Source organism: Entelurus aequoreus, linkage group LG04 (assembly GCF_033978785.1).
Source record: "Entelurus aequoreus isolate RoL-2023_Sb linkage group LG04, RoL_Eaeq_v1.1, whole genome shotgun sequence".
Lineage (NCBI taxonomy): Eukaryota > Metazoa > Chordata > Actinopteri > Syngnathiformes > Syngnathidae > Entelurus > Entelurus aequoreus.
Genome location: NC_084734.1, coordinates 44,178,307 through 44,205,670, shown reverse-complemented (window position 1 = coordinate 44,205,670; position 27,364 = coordinate 44,178,307). Strand labels below are relative to the sequence as shown.

Genomic DNA, 27,364 nt, shown 5'->3' with positions numbered 1-27,364 from the left:
TAATCAATCAAAAATATCAAGCAGCTAAAATGTACCAAACATGGATAAGTGTGGAGTATTTTGCTTTTTTCACCATCATGCATTGTAGTGTCTTTAAATAGGTGGGATTTTGAATGATGTTTAGTGATTGGACATTTTTGTGTTGGTCGCAGTTTGCGGCATGAGTGGGAAATGTTGTGTGGATTGGGTCAAATAGGTAATTGCTGTGATGTGTACACTGCCATATAATATTCATGGTCATTGACCTGATATACTCATCATCATCATCATCATTTCTTTTTATTCCTTTCATGAAAATGCATATACAAGCCATATACAGTTGACACTTTCTCACATTGTCCACAAGATGGCGGTAAAATAATAAGTGGAAGAAAGTGGATAGAAGGATACGTGGGCAGAGAAACTACTTTTTGCACACAATCTTTGGCCATACCGTAACCGAAACTGTATATGAAAACCAAGGCAAACTTTGTACCGTTATTGGGTCACCATGGCAACATCATCACAGTAGCTTTCCTCATTTTGTTACATACATATTGTATTTCCATGTAACCAATGATAACCTCCTCAAATCGGATTCCAATAATAAAATATAGCATAATTATTTGCTCAACCTAATGTGCCACCTCACATAACGTGTTGATTTTCTTGTACGAAAATGACCCTAAAGAGATGACTATTTATCATCATAGACAATGTTTCTCACTTGAGAGTAGATATTTTGCTTTGGGTCTGGTTTACTAAAGGTTTGCGTGTACTAAAACATGTGTAAACCTGCCTGCACACGCAAAACTGATCTACTAAACTTGTGCAAAGTGCATTTAGAATAAAACAATTTTGTGCCTTTGTCGTCATGAATATGCAAATTGTATGCAGATCATCAAAAAGGCAACAATACTGGGAGGAGAAGATGCAAATATAATTATTTAGCACGAGCAATGTGATTTATCAACACTCATTACTGTTTTATGTGCACTATTTTGCATTTTATTTAGCACATGTCAGAAGGACGTGCAAACGGACAGTTCCACACGCGGCTGCAAAATCAGTGCTTGCGCTGCCCAGACAAGACAATTGATATACTCCATCCTACGTGTATGTGTCAACATTCTGAATGTTCAGAAATAAAAAAACATTAGGTATATGGTCTATTCAGCAATTTCCTTTTATAATTGTTTAGCTGCTGAATGACTTAAGGGGCTGATTAAAATTACAAACCCTGTTTCCATATGAGTTGGGAAATTGTGTTAAATGTAAATATAAATGGAATACAATGATTTGCAAATCATTTTTAACCCATATTCAATTGAATATGCTACAAAGACAACATATTTGATGTTCAAACTGACAAACATTTTTTTTTGGCAAATAATCATTAACTTTAGAATTTGATGCCAGCAACACGTGACAAAGAAGTTGGGAAAGGTGGCAATAAATACTGATAAAGTTGAGGAATGCTCATCAAACACTTATTTGGAACATCCCACAGGTGAACAGGCAAATTGGGAACAGGTGGGTGCCATGATTGGGTATAAAAGTAGATTCCATGAAATGCTCAGTCATTCACAAACAAGGAAGGGGTGAGGGTCACCACTTTGTCAACAAATGCGTGAGCAAATTGTTGAACAGTTTAAGAAAAACCTTTCTCAAGCAGCTATTGCAAGGAATTTAGGGATTTCACCATCTACGGTCCGTAATATCATCAAAGGGTTCAGAGAATCTGGAGAAATCACTGCATGTAAGCAGCTAAGCCCGTGACCTTCGATCCCTCAGGCTGTACTGCATCAACAAGCGACATCAGTGTGTAAAGGATATCACCACATGGTCTCAGGAACACTTCAGAAACCCACTGTCAGTAACTACAGTTGGTCGCTACATCTGTTGGTGCAAGTTAAAACTCTCCTATGCAAGGCGAAAACTGTTTATCAACAACACCCAGAAACGCCGTCGGCTTCACTGGGCCTGAGCTCATCTAAGATGGATTGATACAAAGTGGAAAAGTGTTCTGTGGTCTGACGAGTCCACATTTCAAATTGTTTTTGGAAACTGTGGACGTCGTGTCCTCCGGACCAAAGAGGAAAAGAACCATCCGGATTGTTATAGGCGCAAAGTTGAAAAGCCAGCATCTGTGATGGTATGGGGGTGTATTAATGCCCAAGACATGGGTAACTTACACATCTGTGAAGGTGCCATTAATGCTGAAAGGTACATACAGGTTTTGGAGCAACATATGTTGCCATCCAAGCAACGTTACCATAGACGCCCCTGCTTATTTCAGCAAGACAATGCCAAGTCATGTGTTACTTCAACGTGGCTTCATAGGAAAAGAGTGCGGGTACTAGACTGGCCTGCCTGTAGTCCAGACCTGTCTCCCATTGAAAATGTGTGGCGCATTATGAAGCCTAAAATACCACAACGGAGACCCCCGGACTGTTGAACAACTTAAGCTGTACATCAAGCAAGAATGGGAAATAATTCCACCTGAGAAGCTTAAAAAATGTCTCCTCAGTTCCCAAACGTTTACTGAGTGTTGTTAAAAGGAAAGGCCATGTAACACAGTGGTGAACATGCCCTTTCCCAACTACTTTGGCACGTGTTGCAGCCATGAAATTCTAAGTTAATGATTATTTGCAAAAAAAAATAAAGTTTATGAGTTTGAAAATCAAATATCTTGTCTTTGTAGCATATTCAACAGAATATGGGTTGAAAAGGATTTGCAAATCATTCCAGACTCACAAATGCGCTGGTGATGCAATCCAGAGCCTTGTGCACAGAATTAAGTGTTAGTGTGTATATGTTTCTTTTGACTAGATTGCAATTAAGAAAAGGTGTTACAAATTATAGATGTGTGCCACTGGTGGTAAAATCCCCGTATGCACACAAAATGCTCAATTAAATAAGGCGGTCTGCAGCACTTGTCAATTGCACACTCAGTCTTAGTTGATCACATGCAACACGCCCACTCATAGTACACACAATTTTATTTAGTGCAATAAATCAGGCTCTTTGTCTTTTAAATTGTAAATGGGTTATACTTGTTTAGCACTTTCCTACCTTTAAGGTACTCAAAAGTGCTTTGACACGATTTCCACATTCACACACTGATGGTGGGAGCTGCCATGCAAGGCCCACGACCCATCAGGAGCAAGGGTGAAGTGTCTTGCTCAAGGACAACAACGGAAATGACTAGGAAGGCAGAAACCGGTGATTGAACCAGGAACTCTCAGGTTGCTGGCAGGGCCGCTCTACCAACGGAGCCACACCGTACCCCATGTCGTCAGTTTTACTTAATCTAAATACCCTTTTACTTGTGTCCAGTTAAATAGCTAATATGTTTACTACCACAGACTGAATGATGACAACGCAACAAACACCACAACGGACACAAAACCAGATATTTTTGCAGTATTTTTCTAGGAATTTGCATCTCCTTTTATGTGCTCCAAAGGTTGGTTCGATGTCCTTTGCGTGGACATCTTGTCCGACACGGTCACAGTATGAATGTTTGGGTGCAAGTCTTGTTCCTCAGCTGTGACGTCACACACAGGAGCCAAGATGGTCTGGGAGACGGCCGTTTCTAAGACGGACGTCATCGAGGTCTCTGAAGATGAGGACTCAGGTATTGGGGCATGGAAGGGGCGTGCCACGGGTATGGCAAATGAGACAGGAACGGCTAACCCATCCAAGGCAATGTCCCTGGCGTCTGTGTTGTCTGGTGTCACCATGGACTGTAACTGAGTCCCCGACGGCATCTCGGTGTGGATGACGGTGATCCCGTTTAGGTGGGCTTGTTGGCCGAGCAGGGCGAGGGCCCCGTTTCCCTCCCACTCAGATGGGAGGGCGACCGTCTCGGCCACTGGCGCGGCTTCGGCGTTGGTTTTACGTGCTTTAGCATTGACTCTTTTAGCTGGGGTCTTTTTCTCCTGAGTGGGCGCCTCACTTGGAACTTTAGGCTTTTTCTCCTCCACGTTGCCCTCCAGAACCACAAGGTAGTTCTTCCACGGAGCGCTGGAGTCATGAGTCTGAAGGTTGGAGAGATTGGGGGTTGATATTGAACTTGCATCAAGTGTCTGCTCTGGTACTCACCGCCGTGTGCCTGCGCAGCGTGGACTTGTCGGAGAAGGTGCGGCTGCACATTCCGCACATGTAAGGCTTCTCGCCGGTGTGAATGCGCTGGTGCCTCTGCAGGGCGTTGAGCTGCGTGAACTGCTTGCTGCAATACTTGCAGGCGTAGGGGCGCTCGCCTGACGGGAAAACACCAAAAATGCTCTCAAGCGTATCCGAATTGTGGCGTCTTCCAAGAGGGCCTTTACCTGTGTGTATCGTTAAATGCTGACGCAGGGAGTTCCTCTGGGCGAAGCCGCGGCCGCACTCATCGCACTTGAAAGGCTTGGTGCCCGTGTGGATGTTGGAGTGGTTCCTCAGGTATTCTTTCGAGGCAAAACTCTTACCGCAGGCCTCGCACATGAAAGGTCTCTCTCCTTATAAAGGGGACAAAACATTATGCTAGATAGGACAAGCAGAAGATAACATTCAGACTTTTCTTACCCGTGTGGGAGCGCTTATGATAGACCAGCATGCTTTTCTGGGAGAAGCGGGCGTTGCACTTATCGCAGTAAAATGGCTTCTCTCCTGTGTGGATCCTAAACACAGTGACACATTTAGCTGGAACCAAACGAATGACATTACGTGTTATTTCTCAACATTGGAGCTGCTGGGATATAATTAAGATAATGAAGGATGAAGTGATTAAGAAATGTTTAATATAGATATGCTTGGAATAGGCCGTGCAGCTAATCATATGTTCTAAAGTTCCAGTTGAAACTGGGTGCAAGTTCATGCACCCTTATCTCCCACATTCTTGCCACTGTTTACGGCTTCTTTGCCGAGGTCTGAAGGACAACACCAGATATGAAGTCGGAGTACAGGGAGAAGAAAGCAGAGGAATATTCCACGCCTCGAAGAAGCCACCTCATTGCATATTCATACATTGTAAGTGCGCGAAGGGGAATGGCGCGTCCGGACAGCCCTGTGTAAGTCGCCGTGTTGAATGCTACTAGGGACAAATAGCGCTCAGACAAATTGTATTAGAATTGTATCCAATAGGGAATAAATACTTCTGATTTTAAGTTTACGAATCGTGTCCTCTTTAAACATCTTCTGGCTCCAGATTAAACGAATACATCAACAGACCGTACTCAGTCAATCCTACACAGTCTAATGGGGCTTAGTTATGAACCCTGTGGAACACCAACAGTTAAAAGTATGTTGATTATGAGGGCCGCTCCACTCAATCGCTGCTATATTCATGTATCTCTCAAAATAAACTTAAATTTTAGGTTTTTTTTTCTAACTATAAATCTGATGATACAAATATTGAAGCATAGTAGTACCTCAACTTGTTAGTATTTAGAGATACATGATGTTTCTCTGATTTTTGTTAGGCTTCAGGTTATGAGCATACATTTGAGTTATGAGCATTCCCACTGCTAGCTGACATAGTGAAGGCCACAGTGAACCCCTTAGGATCCACCCCAAAACTGAAGAGATTGTAATAACTTTGTGTTTCCAACCATTGCGAACCGTTAGCAACAGTCAAAACATATATAGATTATATGTTTATAATCTATATTGCGCTATATATTGCAGCCTCTTGTGATAACGATATATGTCACAATTTTGCTCGAAGATATTGATCTACAAATTATTGCTGATAAGCGATATTATTGTCAACATTATTTTGAGACCAAATTAACCACTGATGTAATACATAAAAATAATAATACAAATATACCTTTTCAAATGCAATAAACTTGTATTTCTCATATATTCTAACATCGTAATTGGAATGTAAACTTTTAAATATGCAATTAATGAAAATAAAATACACTGTCTGCACTTGAATAAAAATCATTATTTTATAAATGATAATTTTATCAAAAATAAAATTGTTAAGGAGGGGGTAGGTGAATGGGTTATACTTGTACAGCGCTTTTCTACCTTTAAAAAGGTACTCAAAGCGCTTTGACACCATTTCCACATTCACACACTGATGGTGGGAGCTGCCATGCAAGGGGCTAACCGCAACCCATCAGGAGCAAGGGTGAAGTGTCTTGCTCAAAGACACAATAGACGTGACTAGGATGACGGAAGCCGTGTTTTTAAAAAGGCATGTTAAATGTTCGACTTGTAGTGTTTTTGGGGGGACTAAACACGGATGAAATTGATTTAAATGAATTCCAATGTGCGGAGCTGATTTGAGATGCAAGTGTTTTGAGTTACGAGCTCAGTCAAAGAACCGATTGATCTTGAAAGTTGACATACAACTGTACTCAAAATGTATATTGATCCATAGAAAATTATTGAAATGTAACCTGGTAGTACCTGGTTCTGCGAACTAGAGGCTTAAATACCTTTGGTGCATTTTGAGGGCCGAGTTCTGGGTGAAGCGAGCGCCGCAGTCGTTGCAGGCGAAGGGCTTAATGCCACTGTGTATCTTCTTGTGAAGCTCCAGCGACGCTTTGGAGCTGAGCGACTTGCCGCAGTCGGGACACTGGTGATACTGGGGGACGTGCACCTAAAACGGCACGGAGACAGACGTCAGGAAAACCGCGATTAGCAACACGGTTGTTTCCAAGTGACCTGTTGGTGGTGGCGGACCACATCCTTCTTCCGTTTAAAGGTCTTAGCGCAGACGTCGCAGGAGAACTGTCTCTCGGTGCTGTGGACGTGCTTCTCGTGGATCTTCAGATTGCTGCGGTTAGAGAAGGTCTGCAGGCAGGTCTTGCAGCGGTACACCAGGTCCGCTTTGACCCCGTGGTAGGTGCTGGTCAACACAAAAGGAACAAGTTGGTGGCAACATCATTCATCGAAAGAAACCGAAGATGAACATGTACCTGACGTGCTTCATGTAGCATCTCTCGTACAAGAAGGTCCGCTGGCAGTTGTTGCACAAGAACTGGGCCTTCCTCTTGGACCGTACATTGGCTTCCTCCTCGTCCTCCTCCCCTGTGGATAACAAGGGTTCCTCGCCATCATCCAGACTCAGTGAAACATCGTCATCTGGTCCGATGTCAACGGTGTCTACAGGAGGCGACGGCGGCCATGACTCTTCAGATTCTGTCTGAGCTCCTGCTTCCTCCACGTCCTCCTTGTTTTCTGACACTTCATCAGCTTCCTTCCCCGCGTCTGGCTTTATTTCTACACATCTCTGGAGGACCTCATGGCCGCCCAACCTAAGTTTCAGTTTCTTGACTTCTAGTGTTTGCTCCTCGCCGTCTGTCTCCGAGGGATTTGATGTTGCCGAAAGCTGCTCGGAGGTTTTTAGAGCGAGCTTGCCTTTCTTCTTTCTGCTTGGTTTGGCAGCCGCGGACTCTTCCATGTCCAAGTTGGATGCATAATTGGTTGGCTCTTGTAGGAGCCCAGCGCTGATAGCGGCGCTGCAGATCTTCAAGAGCTCGTTACAATCCAAAAGCCTCGCCGCCTCTTCTATGTCCACAATCTTGCTCTGAGTGATTACCACTTTCCCTGTGTAGACAAATTCCAAAAACGTGGAAAAGTCCCCGGGCTGCATGATGGAAAGCGGGATGTTGTCCCGTGCACCACCGTCCCGAGAGAGGAATATGTTTTTAAAGTAACCGCTGGAGGCGGCAAGGATCACCTGGTGCGCCTGGAAAGCCTGCACGTCTCCCTGGTAGTCCACCTGCACGGTGACGTCACTGAGGAGACCTTGCAGTCTCAGGTTGTGCAGAGAGTCCAGGATGTGCTCGTGGTGGGAAGTAGAGGTGAGCTGGACCATGCCAGTACCCATCATTCAGCTAAATAGACGATATACGTTGGGTTGGACTAAATGTTTAAAAAGTCGGCATTAACGTTAATTTTTCACGAAAACTATATTAAGTCAAAATATTTGAGTATCGTGCATCGGCTAGCTTGTTTTTTGTCAACAGGCTGGCTGCAAGCTAGCATAGCCGTTTCCTAAATTTAGCTAGCTAAGCTGAACTATAAACAGAATCGCGGCAAATGTTGCTAATAATAAGCAGCGCCGGAACAAAAGCGCTGCAAATAGCGCTTAAGTAAGCGAGTTTCTTGCTGTAAGGTCGCTAAAATGACAGCCAGGACAATTTATGTAAGTAATTTCCTTCGGAAAACAACACTTGGCTTTTAACTGCGCACCGACTTCCGGTACGGCTGTGACAGATCTGGGATCAGCCTTGCTTAGTGCTTATCTAAAGAGCGTGCGTCAACTACGACAGATGCTGGTCCTGAATCTGTGCTTTTGTGTGGACGAATTCGCGTATCGTTCGTTCATTTTGCTTTTCCATTTGACACAACACTGGGAAATTAAACAACCACGTCACCTCTCCACTTTTTATTGACAAACACATTTCCATAATTTTCCGAATTGATAATTTAACTAGCATGTAACTAGTATATGCTCAACATTCACCCGGAAGTAGTTTGTACACGTATTTGTTTCCAGACCATATTTGGGTGTGCGTTTTACCGCTTTCTAAACGTAATTATGTCAGCAAACGAATGATTATGTCTACAAAAGCATCAACATTTGCCATTGTGCGTATTGCTCATTATTCTGGGAAGTTGTCTACCCTTTTCGTTACCTGTGAGCCCAAATCCATGTCAAACTACATCCGGGTAAACTTGGTGTATCAGATGGATTCTCAAAAATTTAATGTATATGCATGCATGGTTTCAATTTCCCCCTACATTTGATTTATTGAACAAATGTATATATGTATGACATTTTAAAAATGTATTGTTTTCTTGAACTTTAAAACGCGTATCCTTTTTTAGTGGTGGTTTCAAATGGAAAAACAAACGATTCACGGATTTTTATGGAACAAAGGCGCACTCTTCACCTCTTGAATGCTCCAACGCCTCATTGCCGTACCATATTGAAGTAATTAATGTCCTTTACAAAAATATTCATTTGTAAGATTTTAGCCACACGGTGACGCCATTGCACAGATGAACACCATTGCAAGCCCAATGTAATCCTTTTTGTGTGTACAGTAGCTTGGCATGGTTCTCATTTTTAACATTTCTTTCCATTTAGAAAATCTAACACTGCTCATGTGTCAAACTAAGTGCCTTAACACTAACTTTATATGCTGTAATCCAAGTTATAAACTACACTGACACCTGCGAAAAATCATTGCCAGAAATTAAGAAAAATAAACACTTTTGGTAAACATCTGAGCTGCAGCTACTTGAAGATTCACAGTGCAGGCTGTTCTGCCGTTGCCAAGGTTTCTGTTTTCCTACACAAAGAAATCCATATAGCGTACATTTATCATAATGAATCCTGCAAAAAGCCTGCAGTCTGCCTGCCTTGCCTCGCTCCGGTGACTCATACTGCACTCAGGACCCAAAAGTTTTTTTTTCCCCACACTGTTCTTTCTACACTAGACTGGGAACATTGTGTTTGTATCGCTGCCGCATACACACGCACGCACGCACGCACACACACACACACAGTAGCAGCTGACTACTGAACCATATGAAAGATTGAAATCAACATGTCTGCATGTATTAAGCTGCTGCAGCTGCAGTATTTCTAAATATATACTGTAGGTGTTAATGTACTGCCATGAGACAAAACAAAGATTTCAATGTAAAATGGAATGTGCAAATGGATGAGAAGTGAGTCGGTGTAACCTTTGATACAACTGAGATAAGATGACGCAAATACCGATAATAGCTTCTTCTTTTCTGTAAACTGTATGCAATTACAAAAATATTTGTCTCCTCATTGAAATTGCCTTTTGTTATTCTCCCTCTTCTTTTGCAAAGCGCTGTGACATATGAAACATTCCCAGCATGTAGTGAGACGTCATCACGTGTCTGACAACATGCGTAAACTAGCAGGCGAGGTACATGCATGGCTGAGATTACTGCAGGTCGTTCTGCTTAAATGTGTCTCTGAATCTGTTTTTTACCCTACAGTAGACTTGCCTGGGGTCACCGAATGTTTGTTGAAACGGTTCGAAGGCAGAACAGGAAGTGGAAGAGGTCACATGATCCACCAGCTGACTTGCAACAGTACGTGAGTGACACAATAGTTTTGTTACTAATGCATAATTGTTTGCTTTTATGGTGATGCTTGGGGTCGCAGGGGGCCTGGAGCCTATACCAGCTGCTCTCAGGCCCAAGGTAGCGTACACCCTGGACAAGTGGCCACCTCATCGCAGGGCCAACACGGATAGACAACATTTACATTTACACACTAGGGCCCATTTAGTGTTGCCAATCAGCCTATCCTCAGGTGCAGGTCTTTGAAGGCCTACTGAAACCCACTACTACAGACCACGTAGTCTGATAGTTTATATATCAATGATGATATCTTAACAGGGCAGCACGGTGGAAGAAGGGTTAGTGCGTCTGCCTCACAATACGAAGGTCCTGAGTAGTCGTGAGTTCAATCCCGGCCTCGGGATCTTTCTGTGTGGAGTTTGCATGTTCTCCCCGTGACTGTGTGGGTTCCCTCCGGGTACTCCGGCTTCCTCCCACCTCCAAAGACATGCACCTGGGGATAGGTTGATTGGCAACACTAAATTGGCCGTAGTGTGTGAATGTGAGTGTGAATGTTGTCTGTCTATCTGTGTTGGCCTTGTGATGAGGTGGCGACTTGTCCAGGGTGTACCCCGCCTTCCGCCCGATTGTAGTTGAGATAGGCTCCAGCGCCCCCCGCGACCTCGAAAGGGAATAAGCGGTAGAAAATGGATGGATGGATGGATATCTTAACATTGCAACACATGCCAATACGGCCGGGTTAACTTCTAAAGTGCAATTTTAAATTTCCCGGGAAACTTCCGGCTGAAAACGTCTAGGTATGATGACGTTTGCGTGTGACGTCAAGGGTTGAAGTGGAAGTATTGGGACACATTGTATCCCAATACAAACAGCTCTGTTTTCATCGCAAAATTCCACAGTATTCTGGACATCTGTGTTGGTGAATCTTTTGCAATTTGTTCAATTAACAATGGAGAGTGAAAGAAGAAAGCTGTAGGTGGGATCGGTGTATTAGCGGCTGGCTACAGCAACACAACCAGGAGGTCTTTGAGTTGGATAGCAGACGCGCTACCGTGAGTACGCTGCTTTCTTCCAAACATTTGATCGCTTGCCCGTCCGTGCGTGGCGCTATGTGCATGTCACGTACGTAACTTTGGGGAAATATATGTTTCTTGCCGACTCTGATGGCGGCCGGGGTGTCGTCGAAAGCTACAACGCCCGCCGCCGCGCCGCTGTCCTCACCCTGACTTCCTCCGTCTCCGGGCCGCCGACCGCATCGATGATCGGATGAAGTCCTTCGTCGCGCCGTCGATCGCTGGAACGCAGGTGAGCACGGGTCGTGATGAGCAGATGAAAGCTGGCGTAGGTGGAGAGCTAATGTTTTTAGCATAGCTCTGTCGAGGTCCCGTAGCTAAGTTAGCTTCAATGGCGTCGTTAGCGACAGCATTGCTAGGCTTCGCCAGGCGGCACAACATTAACCATGTGGTTACAGGTCCAGAAATTGGTAGTATTGTTGATCTTTTGTCTATCCTTCCAGTCAGGGGCTTATTTCGTCTGTTTCTATATGCAGTTAAGCATGATGCTATCCCATTAGCTCCGTAGCTAAAGTGCTTCGCCGATGTTTTGTCGTGGAGATAAAAGTCACTGTGAATGTCCATTTCGCGTTCTCGACTCTCATTTTCAAGAGGATATAGTATCCGAGGTGGTTTAAAATACAAATCCGTGATCCACAATAGAAAAAGGAGAGAGTGTGGAATCCAATGAGCCCTTGTACCTAAGTTACGGTCAGAGCGAAAAAAGATACGTCCTGCACTGCACTCTAATCCTTCACTCTCACGTTCCTCATCCACAAATCTTTCATCTTGGCTCAAATTAATGGGGTAATCGTCGCTTTCTCGGTCCGAATCGTTCTCGCTGCTGGTGTAAACAATGTGCAAATGTGAGGAGCCCTTCAACCTGTGACGTCACGCTACTTCCGGTACAGGCAAGGCTTTTTTATCAGCGACACAAACTTTATCGTCGATGTTCTCTACTAAATCCTTTCAGCAAAAATATGGCAATATCGCGAAATGATCAAGTATGACACATAGAATGGATCTGCTATCCCCGTTTAAATAAGAAAATTTCATTTCAGTAGGCCTTTAAAGGTGGGAGAAAGTCGGAGTACCCGGAGGGGAACCCATGCAGTCACAGGGAGAACATGTAAACTCCACACAGAAAGACCCTGAGCCCGGGAAATAAACCCATGACCTTTACTTTTTATTCTATTTAGCTTATATTTCAGTTTAAATACTAAAACAATTGATACAATTTCATCCATCCTCTTCCACTTATCCGAGGTTGGGTCGCGTGGGCAGCCGCCAAAGTAGAGAAGCCAAGACATCCCTCTTCGCAGCCACTTCGTCCAGCTCCTCCCGAGGGATCCCGAGGTGTTCTCAGGTCAGCTGGAAAATATAGTCCCCCCAACGTGTCCTTGGTCTTGCCCGTCGCCTTACACCGGTCCAACATACCCTAAACAACGCCCCAGAGAGGCGTTCGGAGGGCATCAAGACCATCTGCCCGAACTACCTTAGCTGGCTCCTCTCGACGTGGAGGAGTAGCTGCTTTAGTCTGAGGGACTTCCAAATGACCAAGCTTCTCACCCTATCTGTAAGGGAGAGCCCTGCCACCCAATGTAAGAAACTCATTTCGGCCGCTTGTACCCGTGATCTTGTCCTTTTTGTCATATCCCAAAGCTCATGATCATAGGCGAGACTAGGAACGTAGATCGACCAGTAAATTGAGAACTTTGCCTTCCAGCTCAGCTTTTTCTTCACCACGACAGATTGATACAGGGTCCGCATCACTGCAGATGCCGCACCAAATTGCTTGTCGATCTCACGATCTACTCGGTGCTGATACTCATTTCAATTGCTTTACACTCGGCTGCGAACCGGTCCAGTGAAAGCTGAAGGTCCTGGCCAGTTAAAGCCAGAAACCCCCCCCCCCCCAAAAAAAATTCTGATCACGTCTTCAGGGTCTGTGCCGTTGAGCTTTTCTCCAAACATGGTGAGGAACATGGTGAAGTTGATGGGCCCAGGACCACATCTTCTGCAAAAAGCAGATGTCTAAACCTGCAGCCACTGCACCGAGAAATTCTGTCCATTAGTTTTGAACAGAACCGGTGACAAAGGGCAGCCCTGGCGCAGTCCAATCGTCATTGGAAACGGGTCAGACTTACGGCCGGCAATGCGGGCCAAGCTCTGACACCGGTCATACAGGAAACAGACTGCCTCAATCAGGTGGTCCGATACCCCATACTCTCTGAACACTCCGGCAGGACTTCCAGAGGGACACAGTTGAATGCCTTCTCCAAGTCCACAAAGCACATGTAGACTGGTTGGGCAAACTCCCATGCACCCTCGAGGATCCTGCCGAGAGTATAGAGCTGGACGAAAACCATACTGCTCTTCCTGGATCTGAGGTTTGATTAACCGGCTTAGCCTCCTCTGCTGTACACCTGAATAGACCTTACCGGGAAGGCTGAGGATTGTGAACCCACCCACCACACACCCTCCGGTTCCCCTTTTTAAAGAGAGGAACCACTACCCCGGTCTGCCAATCCAGAGGCACCGCCCCCGATGTCCACGCAATGTTGCAGAGTCTTGTCAACTAAGACAGCCCCACAGCATCCAGAGCCTTAAGGAACTATGGGCGGATCTCATTTACCCCCGGGCCCTGCCACTGCAGAATTTTTTACTACCTCAGCCCCAGAAATAAGAGTCCACCACAGATTACCCAGGCACTGGTTCCTCATAGGAAGACATTAAGGTGGGATCAAGGAGGTCTTCGAAGTATTCTTTCCCACTATCCACAACATCCCCAGTGAAGGTTAACAGCACACCATCCCCACCATACACGGTTGACGGTGCACTCCTTCGCCCTCCTTAGGTAGCGGATGGTGGTCCAGAACCGCTTAGAAGCCACCAGTAAGTCGTTTTCCATGGCTTCCCTGAACTCCTCCCATGTCCGAATTTCTGCCTCTGTGACTCCCGACGCCGTTTACCGTTTGACCTGTCGGTATCTGTCCGCTGCCCCTGGAGTCCCACGAGCCAAAAGGACCGATAGGACTCCTTCTTCAGCTTGACGGCATTCCTCACCGACACCAGCGTGTTCTGGGATTACAGCCACGACAGGCTCCAACCGCATTGCATCCACAGCTTCTATCAGCCACCTCGACAATAGAGACACGGAACATGGTCCACTCAAACTCAATATCCAGTGCCTCCCTCGTGCAATATTCAGTGTTCTTCCGGAGGGGGGGAATTGAAACTCTCTGATGGGAGACTCTGCTAGACGTTCCCAGCAGACCCTCACAATGCGTTTGGGCCTGCCAGGTCTGACGGCATCAATCTGAGCCAACACACCACCAGTTGGTGATCGGTGAAAGCTACACCCCTCTCTTCACTCGAGTGTCCTAAACATGAGACCGCAAATCCAATGACACAACCACAAAGTCGATCATCGAACTGCGACCTAGAGTGTCTTGGTGCCAAGTGCACACATGGACACCCTTATGTTTGAACATTGTGTTTGTTATGGATAATTTGTGACAAGCAGAAAAGTCAGATAACAAAACACCACTCGGGTATAGATTCGAATACATTCACTTTACTGGATCTGCAACAACATTTATCGTCTTCTTTTGTGGTACAAAGTTTTTAAGAAATATCTTTTGCAGGTTTTGTGTAATCTAACTGCGATCAAAACAACAAGCAGGGAAACCAAACATTATCGCCAGCAGTGATCTTTAATCTTGATGACTGTTGCGTTCGTCTTTTCATTGAGGTCTTCGAACTGCTCTTTGTCTGGTCCCTCACCTAAGACCTGTTTGTCTTGGTAGACCCTACCAGGGGGCATCAAGCCCCCCAGACAACATAGCTCCCAGGATCATTGGGACACTCAAACTCCTCTTCCACAATAAAGTGGCAGCTCAGGAGAGGAGTTGATACAGTTAATAATATAATTTACATAACCCAAAACCAGTGAAGTTGGCACGTTGTGTTAATCGTAAATAAAAACAGATTATAATGGTTTGCAAATCCTTTTCAACTTCTATTCAATTGAATAGACTGCAAAGACAAGATACTGAATGTTCGAACTGAGGAACTAAATTTTTTTTGCAAATAATCATTAACTTAGAATTTAATGGCAGCAACACATTGCAAAAAAGTTGGCACGAGGGCATTTTTACCACTGTGTTACCTGGCCTTTCCTTTTAACAACACTCAGTAAACGTTTGGGAACTGAGGAGACAAATTTTTGAAGCTTTTCAGGTGGAATTATTTCCCATTCTTACCTGATGTACAGCTTAAGTTGTTTAACAGTCCGGGGTCTCCGTTGTGGTATTTTAGGCTTCATATTGCACCACACATTTTCAATGGGAGACAGGTCTTGACTACTGGCAGGCCAGTCTAGTACCCGCACTCTTTTACTATCCAATCCAATCCACTTTATTTATATAGCACATTTAAACAACATGTTTCCAAAGTGCTGCACAACAATATTAAAAACAATATTCAAATATTATCCTTAGCTCCACCAATGACTGAATAAAAACAAAAAATAAATACATATAAAACAAATATAAAAAAAAACTATATAAAATAAATATGACTAAAAACGATTTTAAAGGGTAAAACCAATTAAAACAGTAAATAGAAATCGAAATTTTAAAAACACAGAGGACAACAGAGGACCACACAACTCACGTAGTGTTAAAAGCCAGAGAATAAAAGTGGGTCTTAAGACGAGACTTAAAACCCTCCACTGTGGGAGAAGTTCGAACATGGAGGGGCAGAGTGTTCCAGAGCTTAGGGCCAACCACAGAGAAAGCCCTGTCTCCCCTGGTTTTAAGTCTGGTCTTGGGCACTACGAGCTGGAGCTGGCTCTCGGACCTCAGAGCGTGCGCAGGATTGTAAATTCGGATGAGGTCCGAGATATACTGACGTGCCAGTCCATGTAAAGCTTTAAAAACAAACAGCAAGGTTTTAAAATCAATTCTAAGATGAACAGGGAGCCAGTGCAAACTCTCAAGAATTAAGGTTTTATGCTGGCGTTTCCTGGCCCCTGTTAAAAGTCGTGCTGCCGCGTTCTGGACTAACTGCAACCGGGAGAGAGCTTTTTGGCTAATGCCAGCATAACGTGCATTGCAGTAGTCCAGACGACTTGAAATAAAAGCATGCACGACTAGTTCAAAAAGGTTAAAAGATAAAAATGGTTTTACCTTTGCTAAAAGACGAAGATGATAAAAACACGATTTTAAAACGCCATTGACTTGTTTGTCAAGTTTAAAATCGCTGTCTATAGTGACGCCAAGGCTGGTGACTTTGGGACGTACATAATTTTGCAATGGTCCCAAGTCAGTGAGGGCCGGACCAAAAACTAAATTTTCCGTTTTTCCCTCATTCATTATTAAAAAATTCTGGGCTAACCAAGCCTTGACGTCGCATAGACAGTTGAGAAGAGGTGTCAGGGGGCCGTGGCCTTTTGAAATCGGCATATAAATTTGGCAGTCGTCTGCATAAAAGTGATAAGACACTACATGCCTCTTAAACATCTCTCCAATCGGGAGGAGCTATAGAGCGAACAGGATGGGGGCTAGAATAGATCCCTGGGGGACACCACAGTAAAGCGGAGCAGAAGAAGAGGTGGCGTCCCCCAGCCTGACAGAGAAGGACCTCTCTGACAGGTAGGATCTGAACCACTCTAATGCAGTCCCCCTGACACCCACACAGTCTGTTAGGCGGTCTAAAAGAATTGTGTGGTCGACTGTGTCAAAGGCAGCTGTAAGATCTAAAAGCACTAAAATGGCTGAGCTGCCAGAGTCAGACATTAAAAGCAAATCATTAAAAACCTTTAAAAGTGCAGATTCAGTACTGTGCAAAGCTTTGTATCCAGACTGAAATGGATCTAAAGGTAATTTACAAATTAGCCGATAATTTGACAAACTTGTAGGATCAAGACTTACTATGAAGCCACGCTGTTGTAACACGTGGCTTGGCATTGTCTTGTTGAAATAAGCCGGGGCGTCCATAATAATGTTGCTTGGATGGCAACATATGTTGCTCCAAAACCTGTATGTACCTTTCAGCATTAATGGTGCCTTCACAGATGTGTAAGTTACCCATGTCTTGGGCACTAATACACCCCCATACCATCACAGATGCTGGCTTTTCAACTTTGCGCCTATAAAAATCTGGATGGTTCTTTTCCTCTTTGTTCCGGAGGGCATGACGTCCACAGTTTCCAAAAACAATTTGAAATTTGGACTCGTCAGATCACAGAACACTTTTCCACTTTGCTTCAGTCCATCTTAGATGAGCTCGGGCCCAGTGAAGCTGGTGGCGTTTGTGGGTGTTGTTGATAAATGGCTTTTGCTTTGCATAGTACAGTTTTAACTTGCACTTACAGATGTAGCGACAAACTGTAGTTACTGAAAGTGGTTTTCTGAAGTGTTCCTGAGCCCATATGGTGATATCCTTTACACACTGATGTCACTTTTTGATGCAATACCGCCTGAGGGATCGAAGGTCCGTAACATCATCGCTTACGTGCAGTGATTTCTCCAGATTCTCTGAACCTTTTGATGATATTACGGACCGTAGATGGTGAAATCCCTAAATTCCTTGCAATAGCTGGTTGAGAAATGTTGTTCTTAAAGTGTTGGACAATTTTCTCACGCATTTGTTCACAAAGTGGTGACCGTTTCCCCATCCTTGTTTGTGAATGACTGAGCATTTCATGAAAGCTGCTTTTATACCCAATCATGGCACCCACGGGGCGGTATAGCTCGGTTGGTAGAGCGGCCGTGCCAGCAACTTCAGGGTTTCAGGTTCGATCCCCGCTTCCGCCATCCTAGTCACTGCCGTTGTGTCCTTGGGCAAGACACTTTACCCACCTGCTCCCAGTGCAACCTACACTGGTTTAAATGTAACTTAGATATTGAGTTTCACTATGTAGAGCGCTTTGAGTCACTAGAGAAAAGCGCTATATAAATATAATTCACTTCACTTCACCTGTTCCCAATTAGCCTGTTCACCTGTGGGATGTTCTAAATAAGTGTTTGATGAGCATTCATCAACTTTCTCAGTCTTTTTTGCCACTTGTGCCAGCTTTTTTGAAAAATGTTGTAGGGATCAAATTCCAAATAAACTATTTGCAAAAAATAACAAAGTTTACCATTTTGAACGTTAAGTATCTTGTCTTTGCAGTCTATTCAATAGAATATAGGTTGAAAATGATTTACAAATCATTGTATTCTGTTTTTATTTACGATTTATACAACGTGCCAACTTCACTGGTTTTGGGTTTTGTAAAATGATGGGATGCTGGGCATTCTTGTAAGGAAATGGACTCTAATGGTAGCGTAATTAAATTCAATCTAGAATATTCATGCCAAATATAATAACAGTAATGATTGAAATGATCAAGGGTGTTTTGATGCAGTTCTGTCATAATTCACCTTTTTGTTTACCATCTGCTGGATCTGGTGGGGCCTCAATGCTAGTTGGCACTATAGCGTTAAAAATGTGTGTAGATTTTACAGTAAAAATGCAGGTCAGTCGCCAGAATTTTCGTGTTAAAATGGAAAAAAATTACACCTTACTTGCCAGAATTTACCATAAAAATAACATTGGTATCTTTTTTCCATTCAGAGCAGTGTGTCCAAAGTGTGGCCCAGGGGCCATTTGTGACCTGAAGCTCAAGCTTTGTTGGCCCACCACAGATTGTCGAAATAAAATCAATCCTAAAAAAAGTAAAAATGTAAAAAAAAGAAAAGAAAGAAAGTAATGTAATGATTATAACACAACGTTTACACAAAGTGTTGTCATTAAATATGTATACCGCCTGTTTTCAGCATTTAAAAAAAAATGTTTACTAAAGAAAAAATATACAATATGCCCCGCGCATGTTTTGACTTTTCAGTATTCACCCCTGATTTAGAGTAATCCTAGGTAAAAACTAGCATACTTTTTATGGTAAAATTCTGAGCTTCTAGTTTTCTACTGTACCTGCACAATTGATTTTTTACATTTTACAACAGCAAAAAATATGGGGGGGAGAATCAATGAACTTTACTGGATCTGCAACAACATTTATCTTCTTCTTTCGTGGCCCATGTAGTACAATGTTTTTGAGTAATGCCTTTTGCAGTTTTTGTGTAATCAAACTGCGATCAAAACAACAAGCGGGGACACCAAACATTATTGCCAGCAGTGATCTTTAATCTTGATGACTGTTGCGTTCGTCTCATTTGAATGCAGCAAGAGTACGCTGTTGTCCTTGCGAGCCCCCCAGCTCCTTAACAGCTATGACTCATAATCGCGGCAGACGAAGTGATGGTAACTGAGAAGAATGATCCAAGAAGAAAACTGCAGTGTTCACTTTATTCTCCACGGCCACAACCGAGCCTGGCCAGGCCCGACGCCGGTCTCGGTCCTAATGAGCGATCTGTGGCGGTTTGTCCTTCCGCTACTTTCAGTGAACCCTTGCCGAGCAATAAATACAAATGGTTGCGTGAATGTAGCGCAATTTCTTGGCAAGCGGCTTTTTGATTTATGCTTGTTTTGCATTAAATTAATGTCATCTGTATTTTTATTGTAAAGTAAAAGGGAGACTTTGATGATTACTGTCTATGTTAAATGTACATATCTTTATGATCGGATAAGAGTGCATGATGGTGTTTGATCTGCAGGTTTAAGCGGTAAAGGAATGATACTTGTACCTGGAAGTGTCAGCTTTAAAACGCTGACTCTGAATGTTTGCTTGTTTGACATTTCCCAATTTCAGTTTTTCTGGTTCAAATTGTCTTCTGTTTTTCTAAAATTGTTTAGTTTGAGCTTTGAGTTGACCTTCTTCCAGTAACAGTGACATACAGTATAGAAGGTGTGTATTGAACAGTTACCATGGATGCAATCGCACTGACCCTTGTACTTTAAAATGATTTGAAACATGGTTAGTACGGATTAAGAGTTTATGATGACCACAGTTCGACCTGGAACGGATAATTTCAAGTTTGGAAGCATACCCCAAAATGATTGCATTCCATCTTAGAAGTTCTTCTATGATAGTTTTACAAAACTTTGCTGGAGTCAAGACACATATTTGCGTTTGCACTGTCGTATCAAGGCCATGGCCGCATTATACGCACACACACACACGCAGACACACACACATGCACACTTACTTGCTTATGGCAGTCCATCGATGTCGATGATGACGTTGCTCTAAACTAAGTATTGGATTGGTTATTGTTGTGCCTTTCGCCTGTGCATAGCCAGGTGGATGCTCAGGCCTATGCGTGATCCACAGACTTTGTCACAGGAGGGGCAGGGGAAGGCAGCAGTGATGGTCGCTGGTGCTGTGGCACGTTGGTGTCTTTGTGCACGCCGCTGTGCTCTCCGCTCTGTGAACTTCTCCTGAAGATGAGTGATTCCCTGGTGGCAGGTAGAGCTCCAGGTCTGGCGGTCAGCAGCCAGGGACTCCAGTGCTGGTGGTTTGATGTCACACTTTTTCAGGAGAGTTTTGATGTGGTCCTTGTGCTGTTTTTTTCTGGCCCGCGGCAGACCTTTGACCGACTGAAAGCTGGCCATACAATATCTGACGGGGCAGACGGTGGGCTGGCATACGGATCATCCATTCATTCTTAAAGTAATCTTACTTATCTCATCATATGAAATATGACTTTCTTCACCAATTATTATTATTAAATTCTTACTATTATTTATTTATTTATTTTTATTGTGATTACATATGGAGTTTATTGTGAATAAATTGAGAACAGGAAGTGAATAAAAAAAGTTTCAGAAACTGTTATGTAAAGAAAAGGGGTAGGATTAAATAAGCTCTGCTTCTTCCTACTCCTTTTCGAACATGTTGAAAAGAGAAACTGGAAATTGTGATGTATCATGCTGTATGCTTGCATGTTCGAAATAAACTCAAACTCAACTCAACTCAACATGTCCGACCCATCTTAGGTTTTTTTGGCCAAGGAGTGCTGTGATGCTGGGTGTGTTGGTCCGGTCATAAATTTCAGTGTAGGGCACCCTGTCTTCCCAGGTTAGACCTAGGATCCTTTGGAGGCAGCGGATGTGGAAGGCCTCGAGACTCTGGATGTGCCTCTGGTAGGGTGTCCAGGTTTCAGAACTATAGAGCAGCGTGGAGAGGCAGACTGCCTTATACACGGCTGTCTTGGTGGAGATGGTTAGATTCCTGTTCAAGAAAACCCTGGACCGTAGCCTTCCAAAGGCAGCAGAGGCCAGGCCAATACGGGCCTGGACGTCATCGTCAATGGTGCAGGATGGCGACAGGGTGCTACCGAGGTAGGTAAAATGGGGGACGGTGGCTAATGGGTGCCCGTCAAGGGTGAAGATCGGCGTGTTTGGCTGGGGAGTGAACTCCTGCACGAGTATTTGTGTTTTCTTGGTGTTTATCTGAAGACCAATGGCACTGTAGATGGAGGCTACCACATTCAGTGCGCGCTGGAGAGACTCTGGTGAGTGTGCAAGTACAGCGCAGTCATCTGCATACTGTAGTTCCAGAATATGCTGGGTGGTGAGTTTAGTGGTGGCTTGGAGGCGACGGATGTTAAAAAGGTTACCATCTAGCCGGTATTGTATCTGAATCCCATCTGTGGGGTCCAGGTGTTTATGGGACAGGAGGGTGACAGTGGAAATGAACATGTTGAATATGGTTGGGGCAAGGACACACCCTTGCTTGACCCCCACATTCACACTGAAAAATGGGGATTGTTGGCCGCCGTTGCTCACACAGGCCTGCATGCCATCATGTAGCTGTCGCAGTAGGTTGCAAAACTTTGCTGGTACACCTAGTTTTCCAAGTACTTCCCACAGCAAGTCCCGGTTTACTGTATCGAAGGCCTTGGACAGGTCAATGAATGCCATGCACAGGTCTTTGCGATGTTCTCTGCATTTTTCCTGTACCTGTATGGCAACAAAGATCATGTCTGCGGTGCTCCGATCACGTCTAAAGCCGCATTGAGATTCGGGCAGGATGTTTTCGGTTACATGAGTTGCTACACGATGTAACATGATCCTTGCTAGCACCTTCCCAGCTGCAGATAGTAGGGAGATACCTCTGCTGTTGCCGCAGTCTGCTTTGTCGCCTTTGCGTTTATAGATCGTTATGATGTTAGCATCCTTCCAATCTTTTTTTTTTTTTTATAATGTCCTGCCCAGCTTCTCGGGCAAATCATATAGCAGATGTAGATGCCCATATCGGCTGTTCAGATTTACTTTACAAAAGAGAAGTGTAGGATACTTCTCTTGCTGCCTTACTTGTATTTTGACTTTATTAAATGTATTTATATTATCATTTGGTGCAGCCGGGCCGGAGCAGGAGGTGATAGAAAGAGAGAAAAAGGAAGACAGAGGGGGGAATTGTGGGGACAAGAGGGGGATTAGACAGAGAGACAAAAACAACAACAGCAAACACAACAACAACAACAACAACAACAACAACAACAGAGCAACATCAGCAAATACGACATGTACAAATATGATGGTAAAAGTAATAGCAAATAAGCAGTTAGCGAAAATAAAAATACAGAAATGACAATGAGCATTATTACACTAAAAATGGAGCAATATGAATACCAATAGAAATAGTGCTATTGATAATAAACAATACCAATACTTTACCTTTATTATCAACAATACAATTGTTCAAATGCAACAATACATATACGTAATGATAACTTGAGATACGAAAGAATGCAGAAAAATGGAGGGGAAGAAAGAGAAGCAACCTACATTAACCTTGTAGATTGTTGTAGTAACAATAGGTTAAGCTTTGTCAGTGTGCCATGTGTTATACCCAGTTTACCCTAGGGCAACAACGTTAATATATGTTTGATGAAACGTGATTATGTGCATGAGTGTATCTGTGCATATGTACTTGTATATGTACAGTATGTGTATATGTGTGATTGTACAGTGAATGTATATGTACAGTATGTGTATATGTGTGTACAGCGAATGTATATGTACAGTATGTGTATACAGTATGTGTGTTTGAACAGTGAATGTATATGTACAGTATGTGTATATGTGTGTTTGTACAGTGAATGTATATGTACAGTATATGTATGTGTGTGTTTGTACAGTGAATGTATATGTGTAGTATGTGTATGTGTGTGTTTGTACAGTGAGTGTACATGTACAGTATGTGTATATGTATGTTTTTACAGTGAATGTATATGTACAGTATGTGTATACAGTATGTTTGTATAATGAATGTGCGTGTGGATGTACGAACTTTGAGTGTGTAAATATGTACTGTATTTATTTGTATATGTATGTGGGAGCGTAGGTACCTATGTATGTATGTGTGTGAGTATATGTGAATTTGCATGTACAATACATTTGACTCCCAGTGTGTGCGGGAGCCAGAGTACGGCCCCATCCTTCCAATCTTGCGGGATGACTTCAGACGACCAGATGGCAGTGATCAGCTGGTGCATTCTGCGGTGCAGGAGATATCCACCGTGCTTCAAGATTTCTCCCGGGATCTCGTCAAGGCCTGGGCTCTTGTTGTTTTTTAGACCCTTGATGGCCTTGAGTACTTCTGAGAAGCTGGGAGAGGAGTCCAGTGAGTCTACAGGGGGCAGGCATTGGAGGTCAGAGAGTATGTCTGTCTGTACAGGGTTTGTGGTGTTCAACAGTACCCGGAAGTGCTCAGCCCATCTGTCCAGGATCTGTTATTTGTCCTTGTAGAGAGTGGTGCCGTCAGCTGATCTAACTGGGGTGATGTTCTTCCTCTGTGGGCCATAGATGGACTTGATGGAGTCGTAAAAGGCATGAGAGTTGTTGGTGTCTGCGTGATGTTGTATTTCGCGGGCCTTCTGGGTCCACCAGTCGTTCTCCATGGCTCTGAGGGTGCGCTGGGTTTCACTTCTGAGACGGATGAACTGAGCCTTCAGGACGGTGGATTGAGGGTTTGATAGGTGAGCTGCAAGGGCCTTGTGATTTGCTTGAAGCAGGTCATAGATTCCTGGCGCACTATTGTTAAACCAGTCTTGATGTCGCCTTCTGGTGTACCCTATAGACTCCACGGCCGTGCGTAGGGTGCTCCAGGTAGGTCCAGTGTCCAGATCTGGTGGTACTTCAGGAATTTTGAACAGCTGATCTGCTACCTTTTTTCTGAGCTGGTTGACTGCATCGCAGTTGAGCCTCTTGGAAGGTGGTGTTTTTCTCTGTTGAGGACGTATTTATAAGTCCATCTTGGTTAATATCAGGCGGTGGTCAGTCCAACAGTCAGCTCCACGCATGGCCCTAGTGATGCGCACCTCCTTTCTGTCCGTGTGGCGGGTGATGATGTAATCTAGGAGATGCCAGTGTTTAGAGCGAGGGTGTTGCCAGGATGTTTTGTACTTGTTCTTCAGTTGGAACAAGGTGTTTGTGATGACCAGTTGATGCTCAGAACATAGAGTGAGAAGACGGAGACCATTGTTGTTGAGCTTACCAACACCATGCCGACCCATCACTTCCCTCCACAGTACACTGTCCGAGCCCACTTTTGCTGATGGCGGAGTTCAGGGAGGCATAGAACTCTTCCTTACATTGAGGGTCGGCAATCAGTGTTGGGGCATAGGCGCTGATGAGGGTGCAGTAACGGTTATTGGTGAGGGGAATCCTCCAGGTCATCAACCTTTCGCTAATGCCAACTGGAGATTCGGGAAGCTTCTGAAGTAGGGAGGTCCGCACAGCGAAGCCTACACCATGGAGGCGGCGGGAGCCTTCCGGAAGCCCTTTCCAGAAAAAAGTGTATCCTTCTCCCACTATGGAGTCCTCCCCATGGAAGCGGGTCTCGCTAAGGGCCGCAATGTCGATGTTATACCTCTTCAGTTCGTGCGCCACCAACGCTGTTCTTCTGCGGGGACGAGATGAATCATCACGCACATCCAAAAGCGTACGGACGTTCCAAGTCGCTAGTGTGAGTGTCAGTCGGGTTTTATTCTTGTGTTTTCGACCGCATGGGGGGATGACCCGGCAGCTGCGGTAGGCTGCCCGGGAGTGGAGGAACAGACCATTTTTAGGCCACATTTTCTAGGCCCTTCCCATCTCAGGGTGAGCAGGGTGGGGCTGCTCAGTCACGTGGGGAGCTGCCGAAGAGACACGCTGTTCCGTCCCGTACCTCAGCGACCGTCTGTCCCACGCCGCCTGCGTGCAGAGTTGGGCTAGATACTCCCAGTCACATCCTGACCTGTATCTGCCACCCTTCTCCATCACCGCAGGACTTGGAGGGGAGGGGATGGGGTGGGAAAGGGGGTGGGGGTGTTTGGAGCAGGCCTGCGCGAGGAGTAGATTAGAGTGAAGGAAGTGGTGCGCAGTCACTACCCTCACTACCTTGGCTCCCCCCTACGTCTTCCAGTGGCATGAACAGCTCATGACGACCTTCTGCAGAAAGGAGTTGCAGAAGACTGCCAGCACACCGGTCTGTTGATGGCTGCCTGATGCGGGTCTTCACAACAGATTTGTCGTTAGGGGTTTACTCCCGTAGCCAAACACACACGGTGCACCCAGTAGGCAGTGAGGCACCCTTAACCTTCATCCACCTTCACTGCCGGGGGCGACGCGCCATCCTCCGCCGTGAGGTTTTTGGATCGCGCTTCGTCTGGAACCTCCCCCTCGACCTTACCGCCATGGTGAACCTACCAGGAGCCGAGGCTCCCGACGGCATCGCTCTTAGGTTCATTGGAACACACAAGGCTCTCCACCACGACAAGGTGGCGACCCGCGGATAATCTATTTAACCCATAGATGGGGCAGTGGTTAGCGGACGCCAGGGCGTGTCCACACACTGGTGGGCCAGCACGCCTCGCCTCTGGGGCCCACTGCTGCTCCGAGATCCCCTACAGTTTTGCCTGTGTCCGCAAAGACGCAGTTTACCGTGTGTGGCCACGAGGAGGCACCACAGGAGTCTTGGTGGTGGAGAGGCTTTGTACCAGCAGGAGGAGGCTTACACACTCGGCTCCTCTTTTCACCCACCCAGGGGCTAGCTGGCGGCGATAGCTGTAAGCAGAGAGTAGCAAGCAGGGGCAGCACGAAGCATGCACTAGCTACAAGCACTTCTGCCACAAATCTAACGCACTGACGCATCACACGCACCCTGTGCGCGAGCACACACACACACGCACACAAACCAGTGAGCCTTTGGACGTCTTTCCTCAACTCGTCCCCTCCCATCCCCTCTTTTTCCCTCGGTCAGTGACTCCAAGAGTCTAGACCAGGCGTGTAAAACTCCTTTTCATTGAGGGCCACATAGCAGTCATGGTTGCTCTCCGAGGGCTGTTTGTAACAGTGAATATAAATGTATATATATACACTACGGTTCAAAAGTTTGGGGTCACATTGAAATGTCCTTATTTTTGAAGGAAAAGCACTGTACTTTTCAATGAAGATAACTTTAAACTAGTCTTAACTTTAAAGAAATACACTCTATACATTGCTAATGTGGCAAATGACCATTGTATCTGCAAATGTCTGGTTTTTGGTGCAATATCTACATAGGTGTATAGAGGCCCATTTCCAGCAACTATCACTCCAGTGTTCTAATGGTACAATGTGTTTGCTCATTGGCTCAGAAGGCTAATTGATGATTAGAAAACCCTTGTGCAATCATGTTCACACATCTGAAAACAGTTTAGCTCGTTACAGAAGCTACAAAACTGACCTTCCTTTGAGCAGATTGAGTTTCTGGAGCATCACATTTGTGGGGTCAATTAAACGCTCAAAATGGCCAGAAAAAGAGAACTTTCATCTGAAACTCGACAGTCTATTCTTGTTCTTAGAAATGAAGGCTATTCCACAAAATTGTTTGGGTGACCCCAAACTTTTGAACGGTAGTGTGTATATATATATATATATATATATATATATATATATATATATATATATATATATATATATATATATATATATATATATATATACACTACCCCAAACTTTTGAACGGTAGTGTGTAGGGTTGCACATCTCTCTCTGATAAACGATTCGATATGCATCTAGATACACAGGTTACGATTCGATTAAAAAACGATATCCTTTTCGATTCGATTCGATTCGATTTCGAACGATACGATTCGATTTGACGGTTAATATTCAAGACTCCAAATCCCCAAGCATTGTGGCTTTACGGCACTGGCAAAAAAAAACAGAACAATAAAATCACATGTCAATGTATTTATTTTTAGACATGGACCAAAAAAAATCTGGCTGAATTGTAGGATGGGAACTCCAGAGTTAAAAGTAGCACAGAATAGTAACAACAA

The 27,364-nt window shown here is 44.5% G+C and overlaps 1 protein-coding gene and 1 long non-coding RNA gene across 5 annotated transcripts in view; one reads left to right on the top strand and one right to left on the bottom strand.

The window, feature by feature from the left end:
* Nucleotides 1-2,383: 2,383 nt before the first annotated feature.
* Nucleotides 2,384-8,205, bottom strand: gzf1 (GDNF-inducible zinc finger protein 1). The gene is made up of 7 exons (XM_062044951.1): nucleotides 6,897-8,205; nucleotides 6,643-6,826; nucleotides 6,414-6,577; nucleotides 4,549-4,643; nucleotides 4,314-4,481; nucleotides 4,087-4,244; nucleotides 2,384-4,022 (listed from the first exon to the last, which is right to left on the bottom strand). The coding sequence occupies exons 1-7, from the start codon at nucleotides 7,811-7,813 to the stop codon at nucleotides 3,414-3,416; spliced, it is 2,295 nt and encodes a 764-aa protein (XP_061900935.1). The 5' UTR covers nucleotides 7,814-8,205; the 3' UTR covers nucleotides 2,384-3,413.
* Nucleotides 7,440-27,364, top strand: part of LOC133648659 (uncharacterized) — a 71,967-nt gene continuing 52,042 nt past the window's right edge. For 2 of the 4 annotated variants that reach the window (XR_009825904.1, XR_009825906.1), the window contains exons 1-3: nucleotides 7,440-7,784; nucleotides 9,814-9,893; nucleotides 9,967-10,062. This is a non-coding gene — a long non-coding RNA (uncharacterized LOC133648659). Of the gene's footprint in view, nucleotides 7,785-9,813; nucleotides 9,894-9,966; nucleotides 10,067-27,364 lie in introns of all 4 variants that reach the window. The other 2 variants (XR_009825905.1, XR_009825907.1) reach the window with 1 other exon arrangement.